This window comes from Musa acuminata, chromosome BXJ2-6, assembly GCF_036884655.1.
Source record: "Musa acuminata AAA Group cultivar baxijiao chromosome BXJ2-6, Cavendish_Baxijiao_AAA, whole genome shotgun sequence".
Lineage (NCBI taxonomy): Eukaryota > Viridiplantae > Streptophyta > Magnoliopsida > Zingiberales > Musaceae > Musa > Musa acuminata.
This window is the reverse complement of record NC_088343.1, coordinates 40,737,702-40,754,002: the sequence shown is the minus strand read 5'-3', so window position 1 is coordinate 40,754,002 and position 16,301 is coordinate 40,737,702. Positions and strand designations below refer to the sequence as shown.

General features: G+C 40.7%; 5 protein-coding genes and 1 non-coding gene across 6 annotated transcripts; 3 read left to right on the top strand and 3 right to left on the bottom strand.

Annotated features, from left to right (window-relative positions):
- Positions 1-572: 572 nt before the first annotated feature.
- Positions 573-3,544, bottom strand: LOC135613976 (pentatricopeptide repeat-containing protein At4g18520, chloroplastic-like). Its single transcript, XM_065110972.1, has 3 exons — positions 3,464-3,544; positions 2,324-2,955; positions 573-2,203 (listed from the first exon to the last, which is right to left on the bottom strand). Exons 1-3 carry the CDS (start codon positions 3,542-3,544, stop codon positions 2,077-2,079), a joined length of 840 nt encoding a protein of 279 aa, XP_064967044.1. The 3' UTR covers positions 573-2,076.
- Positions 1,132-2,049, bottom strand: LOC135613977 (pentatricopeptide repeat-containing protein At3g26782, mitochondrial-like). The gene is made up of 2 exons (XM_065110973.1): positions 1,654-2,049; positions 1,132-1,581 (listed from the first exon to the last, which is right to left on the bottom strand). The coding sequence occupies exons 1-2, from the start codon at positions 2,047-2,049 to the stop codon at positions 1,132-1,134; spliced, it is 846 nt and encodes a 281-aa protein (XP_064967045.1).
- TRNAG-GCC (transfer RNA glycine (anticodon GCC)) lies at positions 2,968-3,038 on the top strand. Its single transcript has one exon. It is a non-coding gene; the product is annotated as a tRNA-Gly (tRNA).
- LOC103989441 (TATA-box-binding protein-like) lies at positions 3,313-7,993 on the top strand. Its single transcript, XM_009408281.3, has 10 exons — positions 3,313-3,487; positions 3,675-3,868; positions 4,632-4,719; positions 5,638-5,709; positions 6,370-6,420; positions 6,531-6,575; positions 6,667-6,759; positions 7,098-7,199; positions 7,277-7,350; positions 7,763-7,993. Coding segments are annotated over exons 2-10 (597 nt in total). The 5' UTR covers positions 3,313-3,487; positions 3,675-3,797; the 3' UTR covers positions 7,764-7,993.
- Positions 7,994-8,534: 541 nt separating this feature from the next.
- LOC103989442 (uncharacterized) lies at positions 8,535-9,113 on the bottom strand. The gene has a single exon (XM_018827362.2). It carries the CDS (start codon positions 9,111-9,113, stop codon positions 8,535-8,537), a length of 579 nt encoding a protein of 192 aa, XP_018682907.2.
- A 2,668-nt stretch (positions 9,114-11,781) lies between these two features.
- On the top strand, positions 11,782-14,246 carry LOC135613675 (vicilin Cor a 11.0101-like). Its single transcript, XM_065110708.1, has 6 exons — positions 11,782-12,600; positions 12,690-12,865; positions 12,937-13,017; positions 13,089-13,355; positions 13,449-13,761; positions 13,880-14,246. Exons 1-6 carry the CDS (start codon positions 11,814-11,816, stop codon positions 14,065-14,067), a joined length of 1,812 nt encoding a protein of 603 aa, XP_064966780.1. The 5' UTR covers positions 11,782-11,813; the 3' UTR covers positions 14,068-14,246.
- The last annotated feature ends 2,055 nt before the right edge of the window (positions 14,247-16,301 follow it).

Genomic DNA, 16,301 nt, shown 5'->3' with positions numbered 1-16,301 from the left:
ATTTGTATTCACTTTCATAAGCCAAAAATATAATTTTAGCAATCAAAAGCATGAATTTTTTCCCCTGAATATTCTGTTGGTCACAGCCAAAATATAAAAAGACATTGCGTATACGCATGCACACATGAAGTTATTTAGAATCTGAAAACTTGCATATATGTCATTGTAGTTAATTTACTTAACTTGTGAGTTAATTGCTTAATATCCTTTAATATTTTAAAATATTTGGAATATTTTATATTTATTCTTTTGGAACAAATAAACCAATGCTGATGATTGTTAGATGTTCTTTATATATATATATATATATCTCACGCACACACACACATATATAAAAAGTAAAAATAAACTAAACTGATTGCAAAATGATGTGAATTAAAAATGAAAATATTTTGCCAGGATCAATTTTCTTTATGAACTGATCCAATACAACGGTCAAAAGTATTTTTAATCTTTAATGTTAGGAACAATTTGGGATATAGAGAAAGTAGAGACACTCAGACAGAAAAATAAAGAGACACGCCAACCCAAAACACCTAAAATAATGAAAATTTTCAAAAAAAATCCTTCAATCATCAAGAACGAGAAAATTTCAGATAATTATTATAGGAAGAGGAAGAGCCTTTGTCTCTTCAATCTCATGTACATCAGAGCCATATACATGCACAAGGAGAACAAAAACAAAAGAATTTAGCTTACAGCAAATGCTTAATGAATACACACCAAAACCTCACTTCAAGCATAGCCTGCTCCTCTCTTATGATTTACCTTTTGAAGAATTCTGGTCAAGAAACTAGCAACATGTGGGATCATGTTATTTCAGTTCCTTTGCACTTGTGTGGATGATGAGAAAATAATGAAACTTCCTATTGCGGTCTCTCAGACATCAAATTCTGTAGAAAATCTCAGCTCAGCAAGAGTTCTTGCACCATCAAACCAGGCATATTTTAGAGATGGAAAAGCTGCGACCAGGAAGAGTCTGCATGAGAGAGAGACAAGAGGTCGACCGCCCGATACCCTGATACAACCTGGGAATGCCACTCTCACCAATAGTCACCACAGGAGCAAGCACCATCTTTAAAATGATGGAATCTTTTTGCATCTCTGCCGACAATCTCCTGCTTGACAATCTTACTTATGAACTTGGGTGGCGGTGTGGCAATCTACACACACTCTCAAGTTCTTAATCACCCTCAACACTTCACCATCTCCTGTGCCTAGGATCCCAAATGCAATGGCTAATCGCTCGCTATGGCCACGGAGCATGTCTTCCTTGTGTTCCTCATCCAATTTGCTTAGCACACATTTTATCTCCGGCACATAATGCTCGATACGCATCCTCTTTTCGAGGTCCTTGAGAAACTTGTATATCTCGTTCGACCTAGGATGCAACTTATCGAACGCAAGGAAGGTGTGCATTTGACCTCCAATCTCGATCGAACTCCATCCAGGAGGCTTTGATATCCTATTCTCCTTCATCAGAAGCCTCATCCTTGCAACACCATCCCAACATCTCGCAAACGCATAGATGTTAGACATCAGGACGTACCAACCTGGATAACCAGGGTCGATCCTCAGAATCTGTTCGATGACTCGCTCACCAATGTCAACATTCCCATAAATTTTGCAGGCATTAAGAAGGCCACCTCAAACACTTGCATCAGGCTCCACGTCCATGTTTCCAGTGAACTCCTCAGCCTCATCCAGTCTACCTGCTCGACCAAGCTTATCAACCATGGAACTGTGGTGCTCCAGAGCAGGCTTAAAACCATACTGTTGGATCATTCTGCCATAGTATTGTTGACCCTTTTGAACCAGCCCTTTATGGCTGAATCCCATCAAAAGCCCCATGAAGGTGACACCATCGGACCTAAAGAGAAGCTCTGCATCTTCAGCTAGTCTATGCATCCCATATCCACAAATGATGGCAGTCCAACTGATCAAATCTCTCTCAGGTATTCCATCGAACACCCTTCGAGATTCTTTAATGCTACCGCACCGAGCATACATGTTTATCAGAGCTGCGCCCAAGTGAACAGTAATCTCCATGCTGGCCCGCAGGACTTGTTTCTGAACCTATCTTCCTCGTTGCAGGGCACCGAGATAGGAACAAGCCTGCAACACACCGACCATGGTCATCGCATCGAATTGGACTGCGGATTCTTGCATATGGTTGAATATGGATTCACCGTTCAACACGTACCTGATAGACAAATGATCCAATTATATCAGATAGTTAAATAAATTGCACCACAAGATAATATAAAAACGAGACTTTTTCCGGTGAATTCTTACAAGGGCAGCAAAAGAAGCTATAGCTCACCCAACAATCAGAGCGTTAAAGCTCGCGGTACCTCGCACGGGCATTCCGTCAAACACCTTCCTCGCCACGCGTACGTCACCACACTTCCCATACATATCGACGAGCGCGGTTGCGACGAAGACGTTGGAGCCGCACCCGAAGCTCAGCACGTTTCCGTGGGCACTACGGCCCTCGGAGGCTGACCGCGCACCGGCGCAGGCCGGGAGGACGAAGGTGAAGGTGAACTCGTTGGGCCGCACGCCGCGCACGAGCATCCGGTCGCACACGTCAACGGCCTCCCAGAAGCGTCGGAGCACCCTTTGATGGTCTCGTTCCAGAGGAAGACCGGCGGGGGGCAGGTCATCGGACGCGAGGTAGGCGTGGGCGAGGCGGGACTCGAGGATTCTTGGGTGGAGTTGGGGGAGGACGAAAGAGGAGGAGCGGCGGAGGAGGGAAAGAAGAGACTTGAAGCCGTCATGAGGCAGCGGTGCGTGGCGATGGAGTTGGGGGAGGTGGTGGTGGTTTGAGAGAGGGTGCGTTTTGCTCAGCCTCGATGCTTGCGACTTGTGTTCGACCTTTTGCTTGTTTTCATGGTCTGTGGCTGAGGAGATTACCTGCAATCTCCATGTTGAAATAGGATTGCTTATGCCATACTACAACAAGAAGCACCAGTGGTCTAGTGGTAGAATAGTACCCTGCCACGGTACAGACCCGGGTTCGATTCCCGGCTGGTGCAAGATGAACTTTTTTACCAATTAAAAAGAAATATCGAAGCGAAAATTAGATTTACCATATAGAAGTAAAAAGAAAAATGGAAGGGATCCTCATAATAAAAAAATTGGAATTTCCTTGGAAAATATTATATATTTTTAGTAACAAATAAATATTTTTTTAGTAAAAAAAAGGGCCTCTTTTTCTATGGTTTGACTTCCCAAGGGCAGCTTAAATACTTAATGGTTGACCATGGAAGGATCTCAGTCCCTCAGCATAAAAATGCCTGCTTTCGAAATACTACTTACACACAACCCCTCTCTGCTCGCGTTTCTCCCTCGAATGGATCGATTTCTGGCCCCCGAGCACTCTCGGAACTGTAGATTTTGCCCAGGAAGCGCCGAGTTTGGTGTCATGATTGGAAGCACCAGTAGATCCTTCTCCCGCTACCTTTCTGCTCTGCTTTATTGCTGGGTTGTGCCTCTGATCGTATGAAATATCAGTTTTTGCATTTTTCTTAATCTCCTTCATTGCAACCGTTTACAATTAGATCTTAAACTGTTATTTTTTCCTTTAAAAAAAAAAGAAAAAAAACTGTTGAGTTCTCTGCGTTTCTAATTTGAGCTAGAAGAAAACTCATTATAAATATCGATCGGATTAGGTTTGAAGTAATCAGAAATCTATGGTCTGTTCGTGGGATTTGAAGCACATATATCGTCTTATTTTGGAGAAGTTATTCTGATCTTTTTACTGGGGAAAAGGAGGGATTTTCGAAGCAGTGGATATGGCCGATCAGGGTTCGCAGGGGAAGCAGCTACTTTCCAGGCATCCATCTGGAGTTGTTTTCACTATCCAGTAAGTTCATCTCTTCCACCTTTAGCTGGAGAGGAAAAAAAAGTTTCTTTGCTTTGCATTGAAGACTTGCTTGCAAGATTTATGCTCTACCTGAAAATTATGAATCATGAGTTACATGTATAAGGCAGCACATTTGTTTTGTTTTACGAAAATTGTTTTAACAACCACCATCAGGAAAATAATGTTTGGACAACTCATATAGTATTGGTTGCAATTGTTGAATTAGTATTCTCATATATCCAGGACACTACTATAGTGTATGGATATGTAAATTCACCATGTTCCTCTCAGTTAAGACCAGAATGTTTGCTCAGCTTCTGTCAAAATGAGATGAGGAATTGTTAATATGTCAGTCACTTCAGGTCTCATTTTTCTTCTGAAGTCCTAGGGTTTATACAGAGTTAAAGGTCTTACCAATTTGCTCTGTTCTATGTGGTTAACATGACTCTTAAGCATTGTTACAATCTGCAATTGGGACCAGCTGTTGGAGATTGCTGTTGTTTGGGACAGACATCTAATGATTAAAACGATAAAAAAGACATCAAAGAATTTAGTGCATACAAATGAGACATAGGATGATCTTTTCTGGCAGATAACATTGTCCATAGATGAAGCTTTAAGTATTGATTCTATCTCTACTTTTAATTGAATATTTCAAGAATTTATGATACATTTTTATTGCCGTAGATTTTTTTTTTGTCTGGAATACGCTATGGGATGTCCATGTGTCATGCTTATATGCTTTTTTTGGTTGAACTCACAGGAATGTTGTTTCAACAGTAAACATGGATTGTAAGTTGGATCTTAAGACCATAGCTCTACTAGCCCGTAATTCAGAGTACAATCCCAAGGTACAGAAAAGAAGATTGCTTTTGGATCATGAAGCATTCTTACTTTCTGCTTTTGTATTTTTCGTGATTGCTTTACTATGTGCTTTATAATGTGCGATTGGATCATTTTTTTATGTCTACTAACAAAATACCGAAATAGGTGGATACTATTAAATGTTCTTTTTTTCCTTCTGATTTAGCCTATCAATCTCGGTTTTCCTATCCTGAGGCATGTCTCATTTGTGTTATTATTAAAATTAATACACAAATCGATGTTGAAGGCAATGCTGTCAAAGTTAAATTTGTTCTCCAGCTTCATGAAACAAGCTTTGGTTAGAAAGGATAACATAATAAACTTGTTGTCAACACTGCTCAACCCACTTAAACAGCCTGGGTCTCACCTTTTAACATAATGCATTGGTAGCAGGATGCGATCTCTACCAGATCCACACATGAGAAAGTGTTAGTGCAACTATGCAGAACAAGAACATTTTGATTCATTTCTGGTTAAGGAGGCCAATTTGCCAAAAATGCAAGTTCCTAAACATATGGTTAAAAGACCCAGCTGTTTGAGGATAACCTTATAGGCTAGTTTCTGTTGAATTTATGGGTGGGACATGTTAAGAACTATTATATAGATTAAGTTAAATAATCAAGTTCCTTGAATAGTTTACAAGTTTCAAGCTTTTCAGTTATTTTGGCATTCACTACACCTGATGGAGTCGAGCAAAATGAAGGAAAAAAATTAAACTATCGTGTACATGTTATGTAACTCTTTGGCCCATATCTTCAGTTTTAACACAATGGTGCTTTTGTATATGTTTTTAAGTCAATATTATATATTGTGTGTGTGTGTGTAAAATAAGTATTACATAACATTACTTCGGCATCTTGTTTGTTGATTTCATTGCATCTCTTTTTTCTTTCTGATGTATGTAGCGTTTTGCTGCAATCATAATGAGAATACGAGAACCAAAAACCACAGCATTGATGTTCGCATCTGGACAAATGGTAAGTGGAACTTGCTTTGCACATATGATCTCTACATAATTTTTGTCTTTTGATTTCAGTGTTTATCACCCGTATCATTTCACCTTGACTTATTTAAAATGCCTATAGAATTACTTTCATAATTTATTTTTCAGTGGCAATACAATGCTCAATCTTTATAAAATATCTGTGTACCTGGTTTCAGTCTTTAATTTGGTGGGGACATAAGGTTATAATACCTACCGACAGAATTACTATCAGCTCAAGGTCAGACCATTAAGTGGGCTACCTGGTTTCAGGGTATTAATTGCTGTTGAACCAGTTGAAAGTAGCAAGTTTCTTTTGGTTTTGTTCAGGCATTGGACCACCTCTGTAAATGAATGACATTTGAAAGTCAGAGTTCTTCTTTTTCCTATTTATGGCTTCTGCTTTATGTTTTATAGCTTTTAGTATATTAAGGATTATTACCTTGCAAAACCTTGAACGTCTAAAGGTTTATAACCTTGTAAAAGAATCAGGATTTAGTATTTCCAATGACAAACAATGAATTCTACCTTTAGCTGTAATACATGACCATAAAGTTTATTGTGAAATTCTTTTTTTGGTGAATGGAACTCCAAAGGCATGAGCTTTTCTTGTCATCCATAATGAGAATGACACTGAACTTGCCTCTTCTGTCAGGTTTGTACTGGAGCAAAGAGTGAGCAGCAATCGAAGCTTGCAGCACGGAAGGTATACTACAAAATTAAGAGGTTTCCTGTAATTTTCTATACGTATTTGTACCCTGCTTATCAAGTAAAGTTTGACTGTGTTCATTAAGTCTCATATTTTCTGGCCTTCAGTTTGCTCGTATTGTCCAGAAGCTTGGCTTCCCAGCCAAATTCAAGGTTCTTGATGCTTTCTGCCTTCCTGCATGCTCTCTTTATTAGTTTTTCAACTTTTCTGCTTTTTCTGTCTAATTTGTCTTGCAATATGTAGGATTTTAAAATCCAGAATATGCTTAGTTCATGTGACATCAAGTTTCCCATAAGGCTTGAGGGCCTTTCCTATTCTCATGATGCCTTCTGTAGTGTAAGTTTTTGTTCTTCTACACGCTCAAGAATAATTTACCCAATAGTTGCATGTCCACATGTTTTCCTGTTTCCCTTATTTCCTTTTTACTTTATCAAATTGTTTAATAGTTTGAATTCAGTGGTAGCATTTGTATTGTAAGCTTAGGTAATAGTTGGAATCTCAGCTACTCTATGCTCAGATCATATGAGGAGCCTTCATTAGAATAAAGTTCATTCACTTGCGTTATGCTTAAATTTGATGAAACATCAAAGTTGCTTCCATACTGCAATTATACATATCCTTCTTTTGTGGGCTTGTATTCCTAAAAGCAGCTGCATGAATGTTACCTCTAACAGTATGAACCAGAGATCTTTCCTGGTCTGATATATCGGATGAGACAATCAAGGATGGTACTTCTCATTTTTGCTTCCGGCAAGATTATTCTCACTGGGGCTAAGGTGATGTGCTCAAAGCTTTAACTCGAATGCATGTCATTGGTATCTATTATTTATTCGTCATCCTTAATCCAATTCAGTCGGAAGATGACACACATGCTGCGTTTGAGAATATCTATCCAGTCCTTACAGAATTCAGGAAAATCCAGCAATGGTATGTATTTGTATGCTCACTTCAATAAAAAATTATGTAATCTGATGCAAGCTGGCATTGCGACATTTTGTTGTTTTAATGCATTAGACTGCATACAAAAACTTAGTCTCACTTAGAATCTTCACAACAGAGGACTCATAGCCACAGCCTGGATCAGAATGATCTGTTGAGAATGCTGTGAGCTGCACTGAGGCTTTGCATTTGAAATCTTTTGAACTTTCAACTGCCACATAGTGTGAAATTGAACAGAATATCATCCTTCATTTTCTACTTGTGACCTACAACTTACTGTTGATACACTGATTGAACAGTCATCATCATTAGCTTTCTATTGTCATTTTAGTTTACCAAATGTTTACTAAGAACTCTAAAGACTAATTTCTTTTTCTTTCAATTTGCTTCCTGTATGCAGATGTTATCAGGAAATTGGAGCAAGCTGGGATGGTTTTCTTGATAGTTGCTATATATCATCAAACTTATATAGATAAATTACATCCTTTGAAACCAATAAATGATGAATACATGAAGAGAAAACCCTGTGTGAGGCTCCTGCCTTTATTATTTTGCTGAACAATTTGTTGAACAGTGAGGGCACACAACTTTATTATGGAAATTGTGATCAATCAAGGATGCAGCTTTTCATATAGAACATGTTGTTTGGGGAATTCATAATTCTTAAATATGTGATGCAAAAATATATACTAACTTTTGGATTGTTCTTCTACTTTTACACAAATTATAGCAAAAAGCACGATTTATAATGAGGACTGCACTCACGTGTCGATCGATGGTGTCGATATGTTGTATGTCGGTACATGCCGATAGATTTAAAAAATAATTAAAATTTTTTAAATATCTGAAAAATAGTAAAATACTTGAATTACAGCCTTCCCCTCTTCCCTTCTTCTTTTCCCTTTTCCTTCTCTTCCTCAGGCAGCCCTTCCCCCTCCCTTCTCAGCTCCTTCTCTACTAATCACTTGCGGAGAGCTGTTGAGAACCTTCTTTCCATTTCCCACTTGTATTATCATTTTCAACCGTTCCTTAACTATAGTTTCATAAATTAAATAGAGATTACTCCTATATTATCTCTGCTAGATCGAAATCCATCAGTTGTTCAATATATACGGGTCTTTTCCATCTAATTGAAAATTGATATATCCCAATATTGATAGTACAATCAACCATCACCGAACCATAGAATCAGCAGAGAGCAAACTATACATGACCATGTCCTTGCTTTCCCCTCTCAACGCAAGATAGCTTTTGAGCACAGCCTCTCTCTGGAACCCAGCCTTCTCCAGCACCCTCCGAGAGGCAGTGTTGTTCACCTCGGCTATTGCGTCGAGCCTCTCCAGAAACGGCCACTCTTCGAAGACGGCAGACGCCGCCTTCTTCACCGCTGCGGTGGCGATTCCGTGGCCCCAGTAGTCGTAGGCGATGGCGAAGCCGATCGAGGCTCGGTGGACGTCAGCCCCCGGAGCCGGCATAACGGAGACTAAGCCCACCGGCCGGCCGTCATCGTCGATGCAAATGGCGCGGCACCACGGGTGAGGCATGATGAGGTCCTTCATGTGAGTCAGGCACTCGTCCTTGGTAGTGCACGTAGGTCTACGTGAGAAGCGCATGACGCGGTCGTCGGTCGCCCATGTCATGAAGTCGTCGACGTCGGAGAGCGTGAATGGCCGGAGGGTGATCTCAGGAACGGTCTTCTTCTCTTCTCTATCTTCTTCTTCTTTTGCTCCCACACCCTTGTGTTGATCCATTTGAGAAAGCTTTAGTACGTGCCAACAAGAGATGCAGCTTTCATTTATATGCATTTGAAGGATGTAATCTAGTTGAGATTTGAGACATGATTCTAATACCATAGGCGACCACAGGAGTGAAAGCATCATAACAATATCAATTCTCCGGTTTGGATGAAATAGACGGGCGAATTTATCATATGCATAAAAGGACAGATTTAGGTGGCCGCCATGGTTGACTGCTAAGATACTTCAGCTGTAGGAACTTTGTTATCTGGTCACTGTTTTCTTCCGCTAGTCGTCACCGTAGTCATGGAAAAGCCAAAAGCTTTTTGCTGAGAAGTAGTGTTTGGGTCAAAAGAATAACCGATGAAAGCTCGAAATAATAAAAAGATAATAATTATCTTTTAATTTGATTTGATTTGATTTTTTTAGGATTAAATTAATTTTTTTTTCAGAGTTGAACCGAATTAAATTAGTTCAACTAAATTCTAACTATTGAATTTATTTAATTAAATTTTAAATTATTTTTATCTCCATCACCTCCTTTTTCTCTCACTCCAACTCTAATAATGCATCTTTTTCCTCCTCCCCTCCCCATCAACATAAAAAATTATTATTTTTAAAATTAAATATTTTAAATAAATAATAATAATAAACATATTACATCTCATCTTAGTAATTCTAAATAAGTTTAAATAGCTTTGATAAAAAAAATAAAAAATTATATTTGAGTTACAATCACATTATACTCCTCGAGTGTAACAGACTTAATCCAAAACTATCCTATTTCAAAAATTAATTATTCTAAATTCATATAAAAAATAAAAATAGTGACCAAATATATTATCATCTTACCTCAATAATTCTAAAAAAAATTAAAAGATTTGATGAAAATTCAAGGAGTTACGCTTGATCATCAATTTAACCTAAAAATATTATATTAAAAATTATTCATCCTAAGTATATAAAAAAATAATACTAAATATCTTAGAATCATGCGCTAGTAGTTCTAAAAAAAATTAGATTGGGTTAATAAAAATATTTTAGTTATACTCGAGTTACACTCACTCATAGATTCAACAAAATTCAACTCGATTGAATCTAAATCAACTTAACCTGAATCGTGATAATCATATCGGATCAAATCGACCAATGGGTTAATGACTTGAAATAGCTCGATTCAAAAATATTATTAAATTTTTTATAAAAGACAATGTCTCTTAGTAAAAATCAATTATGAGAGCTATAAACCTAATACTAAAGATTTTTTTTCTTATAAATTATTCAAAAAATAATGTGAATTCACAAACAAGTGCCTAAAGATAATTTAAAAGATACTAGATTTAGTGCCATAATTCTTGGTCAGTGGGAATTCTGGTGCTTTAACACCTAAGTGGCTGTGCTGTTTGTTTGGGTAAAAAACAAAGGTAAAACTAACAAATATCAAGATTTTTTATTTTTATTCTAGATTAAATATGAATTATTAGGATCAGATACTATGTGGTATCGAAATATCAATCAAGCAACATAACATAAAGATGGCCTTCTAGAGGAGTAAAAATAATGCTTGAAGCAAGCATGCAGTAATATACAGTAAGAGTTTTCATCATCTAACGAGGCAAGTTTGGTTCAGTAAACAAGAATAAGATTTGAGTGAGAACGGAATTGACACATGAAAGTGGCTGTAAAGGATATCATGAAGGATAATTCGACTCCATGAATGAGTAGCTGACAGCAGGCAAGTAAAACTTGTATTATACAGCTTAATATTATATCTTTTGTTTTGATATATGCTTTTGATGGTTGTAAATCATCACGAGATTGATCACAGTGACCTAAATGATTCTTATTTGAGTCATAAAAATAATTATTTTTATTTATATATAGGAGTTAAAGATGATATATAGTTCGATTTTACTTGCTCGAGTAATTTGGAACTAATAACTTGAAGAAGAAAAGTATTATTTTTGCTCAAACACACCCAAGTGGAAGGAATTCGGTCATACAAAACCTACAAAGGTACTGTTACATAAACTCCCAACAATCACTTTTATTTCTATCACTAACATTTACAATCAATCCATTAGATGATGAAATAACAAAATATATTTCAAACCAACAAATAAATAAATAAATAAATAATATATATATATATATATATTTTTTTTTTTTCGTTGCTCAATTCAAGGAACAATGTATTGTTGATTTGATGCTTAGATGGAGACCGAAAGGATCTCGAGTCGAGCTAAAGACTTCGAAATCCAAGGCAGACAAATTTAGCTTTCTTTAGTTACATGATTAAACTACGATTATTCATTCACCTTATTTTGCTACAAAAGTAGCGTGACATTTCATACGAAAGCCCCATGCCGTCCTTCTCGTCTCCTCCGACACGTCTCGTCCATGCGCCACACTTGCCCCACGCGAGCTCCTCGTGCTGGCTGTGGAGGCGACATCGCATCCCCACACGTGTAACGTCACTCACTGCTTTCATCCGCGCTCTGGCCTTATCGGCCTTTTCGTCCCTCTCACTCTCCCCTAACACGTAGCCATGCATGCACTCATCCCTCCCGCCACGTTCCCCCCATGCGCGTCGCTCTCTCTCCATCTACACCACGTCATCCCACACACACCTTTCTTTCTCTATAAACCCGACTCTGTTCCCTCTCAGGGATCTCACCCGAGGGATTGTAACGATCTCTGTAGAAGTCGTTCAGCATGGTGGCCAAGTCGGAAGCTTTTCTTCTTTGCCTTACCGTCCTCGTCTTGTCGGCCACTGTAGTTCTGGGTTACCGCGGTCTCGGTGTCGACAACCCGCAGGATCCCGAGCAGCGGCTGCAGCAGTGCAGGCAGCAGTGCCAGCAGCAGCAGCGCGGTCAGGAGCAGCGGATTCAGTGCCAGCACCGGTGCGAAGACCGGTACCAAGAAGAAATGCGGGAGCGTGGGCGGCCCGGACAGGGTGGCGACGATGACCCCGCTCGGCGGCGGTTCGATGATTGCAGGCAGCGGTGCGGGCACCAGCACCCACACGACGAACAGCAGCGCAGGCAGTGCGAGAGCCGGTGCGAGGTGCAGTACGAGGAAGAGCGAAGGGGGCGGCGGGAGGTCGCTGTTGGAGTACAAACCCACGAAGATCCTGAAAGGCGATACCGGCAATGCCGCCAGGAGTGCACGCAGAGAGCACAAGACAAGAGGCAGCTACAACAGTGCGAGCATCGGTGCGAGGAGGAGTACAAAGAGCAGCGCCACCGTGAAGGTAACCCTCGCCAGAAGAAGGAAGAGACGACGACTGGGGAGAGGAACCCCTACTTCTTCGATCGAGATAGCTTCTATGAACAAGTGAGGACGGAGCATGGTCATGTCATGGTCCTCGAAAACTTCTTGGAGAAGTCGGAGTTCCTACTGGGGATCGCCAACTACCGCATCGCTATAGTTGGGTTGAATCCTCGTGCGTTCTTGGTGCCTCATCACTTGGATGCTGATGCAATCTACTATGTCGCGAGAGGTATATACCTCCATTGCTGCTGTGTTATAATTTGCTTATACGTGGATGAACCAAGCTAATATTTCAGTGTCACTTGTTGACTTCTTCAGGGTGTGGAGTCTTAACTTTGGTATGCGAAGAGAAGAAGGAAACGCATGAGCTCCGCCGGGGAGATATCCTGGAGGCGCCGGCAGGAGCAATTATTTACATGATCAACAAAGACAGCAATAAGGAGTTTCTCTTGATCAAGCTCCTTCATCCGGTTTCTACACCTGGCCGCTTCGAGGTAGATTATGTCACTAGATTGAATATTCTCTTCATCGGATGCAATATCTTCAACTCTTTGTTACTGTGCAGGTCTTCTATGGTGCTGGAGGACAAAATCCTAAGTCGTTCTTCCCGAGTTTCAGCGACGAAATCTTGGAAGCTGCCTTCAACGTACCTATTCCTCTGCCTGTTTATTGTGTCTTCTATGTCTCGTGTGATTACAGCAATGTGTCGTTTTGTAGACGCGACGAGATCGATTGAGCAGAATCTTTGGGCAACAGCGGAAAGGAGGCATTGTGGAGGCGTCCGAGGAGCAGGTCCGCGCACTGAGCCGCCACGCCTCCGAGGGTGGCCAATGGCCGTTTGGCGAATCTAAGGGTCCATTCAATCTCCTCGAGAAGCGACCGATCTATTCGAGCAGACGGGGACAGATGCACGAGGCCGACGGCGACGACTACCGGCCGCTTAAACAGTTGGACCTCCGAGTCTCCCATGCTAACCTTACCGAGGTATATATGTCCTATGCTGATCCCGTCTCCCGTGCTTATCATGGTCAATCATTCTCTCCCTGGTGGGGGATGACGTTAGGGTCTTTGTTGCAGGGCTCCATGGTTGCACCATTCTACGACTCCAGGTCGACAAAGATCGCCGTAATACTGGAAGGAAGTGGCTACGTCGAGACTATATGCCCTCATTTGTCTGAGCGAGGCAGGAGCAGGGAGGAGGGCGGAGGAAGACACGAGGGCCGGGAAGGAGGTCAGCGCTATCAAAAGGTCCGCTCCCAGGTCTCGCGCGGCACCGTGGCCATCGTCCCTCCGGGCCACCCTTCAGTGACCGTCGCTTCGCGCGGCGGAAACCTCGAGGCCGTATGCTTCGAGATCCGCGCCGAGAGGAACGTGAGGAACTTCCTCGCAGGTACTCGGCTCGATATGACGAGCGCCATCGTCATCGCCATCGCCATTGCCATCGCCACCATCACATCTAATCCGTCGGTACTCGTGTTCATGAACGCTTATCGGTGTTTGCTGCGCAGGGAGGAACAATGTGTTGAAGCAGTTGGATAGGGAGGCCAAGGAGCTGGCGTTCGACATGCCGGCCAGGGAGGTGGAGGAGGTGCTCAACGCGCAGGGCGAGCAGATCATCGTCGCCGGCCCGGAGGAGCGGGAGCGCCGTGAACGTCCGCTGCTGCCCATGCTCGAGATCGCCGAGGCTTTTATGTGAGGAGGGGAGAAGCGTGTTTGATGTACGTAGCAGTAGAGGGCGCTAAAATAAGTGTTGTGAGCGCGTAGGAAGTGTTTATGAGAAGAGAGGGCACTGCGTGTATGAAATGTAAATGCATGCAACAAATAAAATGTTATCCACGAGTACAACCAACGAAACGTTTCTCGCCCTTATAACTACTGCTTGTGCTTGCTATTAAATGAATTAATTTTATGGTACATATTATTTGATTTTATATAAATTAAATATATTTTTAATTAGAATAATTGTTCACATGCATCGCCACTTTGATATCGCACGTGCTGGAATCGAGTACGGCCCGGCCGAACTACATTCGATTAATTACGAACGATTCCAGCACGTTCGATTAATTACGAACGATTCCAGCACGTGCGTCGTGATGTAGTTCGTCAATTTACGGCTCTACCACAAAGCGATGTACTCGAGAAATCGTAGTAGGTAGGTCTAATTCTAACCCGAAGGTCCTGGAAACGGAGGGTTTTGTTTGGCGGGAAGATGGAGCTCGCGCTCGTCGCCGGCGACAACAAGCGCCGCATCATGCAACAGCTTGGTTTCCATTCAGATAACACCGTTGAATCGTTTGTGCTTTCTGTTGTTTCTTTTGTTTGAAGCAAAACCTTGCATTTATAAGTTACTTAGCGTCTCTTATTTCTAAAGTTTTCAGTGAAAAAGGGATTTTTTTTCGTAGGTGTTGTATGTGATTTCACGGACATGTTTTTTTGAATAATTTCCGTTCATATTTTCTTCCCTTTCCCTTCGGAATTCCCAGAATCTGGATCTTTTTTCTTCCTTTTTTTGTGGTGTTTTTGGGACATCCCTGGGACTAGTAGAATGAAAGAAAAGAGTGTAATTCCAATGAAAAGAGCGTTTCTTTATTGTTGATTGTTACATAGTGATAAATGCGAGAAGCTGGGTGTCTCCGGTAAGTTCTGATAATACTGGTAAATTGGAATTAACATGCCGAAATTTGGATCAAGTTTTAATATGAATCCAAGCAACAAGAAGAAGTTGTAATTCACCAGTTTACTGGGTATAGTTCTAATTTTAGATTGCAAAGATGATGGAAGAGAAAGGTGGGTGGGTAGGTAACTTGCAATGATTATCTCGACGGATGTGAAATGGGCATGACAAGTCGTCACCATAGTTACCATGCTTTTCAACATTACATGGGAGTAGGGTACCAAGAAAGAGCATGACTGTCAGAGCACAGGGATCAAGTTTTTCTTTTTGTAAATTTAAAGGTGGTTGAGAGGCAATGCTAATTGTTTTACATAATTAATTAATCAAGAAAAAGAAGGCAGGCACAGGAATAAGTTGACAATACTGTCCATCAAAATCTTTGTGTTGGGTCAAGCATCATGATTCAATGGTCAAAAAATTTTCTTGCGATTGTGTACATGGAATATCACTCTTTGATTTCGACACAATTGAATTTGGAAAACACCAAAACTGACAAGTAAAGACTCCTTTTCGAAAGAAAGAGGAAATATCCTGTGATCAGCTGGCTAATGTTAAGGCATGTTATTGTCTTCTTTCTTGCTTCTGCTTTAAGAGAGAATTTGCATTACTATATACCTTTCAAGATTATATGACTGCTTCTGTTCACAGTTATCAAAATAGAGGACTTCCTTGGCCAGAGCATGAATGTCAGATTTTAGGGATCTAGTTTTTATATATTTTTAATGTGGTTGAAAGAAAATTGTAGTTGTTTTATAGATATTTTAGTCAAGATTCGCAATATCGTATCGTACCGGTGTTTCGACTTGGGCTCGGTACCGGTACGGTACGGTGTACCGAGCGATACACCCAAGTGCATCGAGCACTGTAGCACTACTACAGTACATTACTACAATGTACTGTTCCACTGAATTGCTATTATAACAGTGCACTGTAACAGTACTGTACTGTTGCAGTGCTACAGTATACTGCAACACTGTACTGTACTGCTATAGTGCTACAATGCACTGATACAGTGGACTGGTAGCGGACGGTCCACGTACCGTTAGCCTATCGGACCGATACATACCGCCCGATACGGGCGGTACGATTCGGTACGACAGACCTTGATTTTAGCTATGATTGATTTGAAAATATCAAATTTTATTAAAAAAAGAGAAGCAGAGCAGTAAGACCATGAGAATCATAAGAATCATGTTTACTATCCTTTAATTTGGCCAAGAATTATGAACATGACTTAATTGACATAAAATTGA

Coding starts and splice junctions, on each gene's coding strand:
- LOC135613976 (XM_065110972.1), bottom strand. CDS start 3,544: ATGAAGGAGATTAAGAAAAATGCAAAAACTGATATTTCATACGATCAG. Junction 2,956..3,463: donor CAATAAAGCAGAGCAGAAAG/GTAGCGGGAGAA, acceptor TTCTTGTTGTAG/TATGGCATAAGCAATCCTAT. Junction 2,204..2,323: donor TTTAACGCTCTGATTGTTGG/GTGAGCTATAGC, acceptor TTTGTCTATCAG/GTACGTGTTGAACGGTGAAT.
- LOC135613977 (XM_065110973.1), bottom strand. CDS start 2,049: ATGGAGATTACTGTTCACTTGGGCGCAGCTCTGATAAACATGTATGCT. Junction 1,582..1,653: donor ACGTGGAGCCTGATGCAAGT/GTTTGAGGTGGC, acceptor GTCATCGAACAG/ATTCTGAGGATCGACCCTGG.
- LOC135613675 (XM_065110708.1), top strand. CDS start 11,814: ATGGTGGCCAAGTCGGAAGCTTTTCTTCTTTGCCTTACCGTCCTCGTC. Junction 12,601..12,689: donor AATCTACTATGTCGCGAGAG/GTATATACCTCC, acceptor TGACTTCTTCAG/GGTGTGGAGTCTTAACTTTG. Junction 12,866..12,936: donor CTACACCTGGCCGCTTCGAG/GTAGATTATGTC, acceptor GTTACTGTGCAG/GTCTTCTATGGTGCTGGAGG.
- LOC103989442 (XM_018827362.2), bottom strand. CDS start 9,113: ATGGATCAACACAAGGGTGTGGGAGCAAAAGAAGAAGAAGATAGAGAA.
- LOC103989441 (XM_009408281.3), top strand. CDS start 3,798: ATGGCCGATCAGGGTTCGCAGGGGAAGCAGCTACTTTCCAGGCATCCA. Junction 3,869..4,631: donor GGAGTTGTTTTCACTATCCA/GTAAGTTCATCT, acceptor TTGAACTCACAG/GAATGTTGTTTCAACAGTAA. Junction 7,200..7,276: donor TTATTCTCACTGGGGCTAAG/GTGATGTGCTCA, acceptor AATCCAATTCAG/TCGGAAGATGACACACATGC.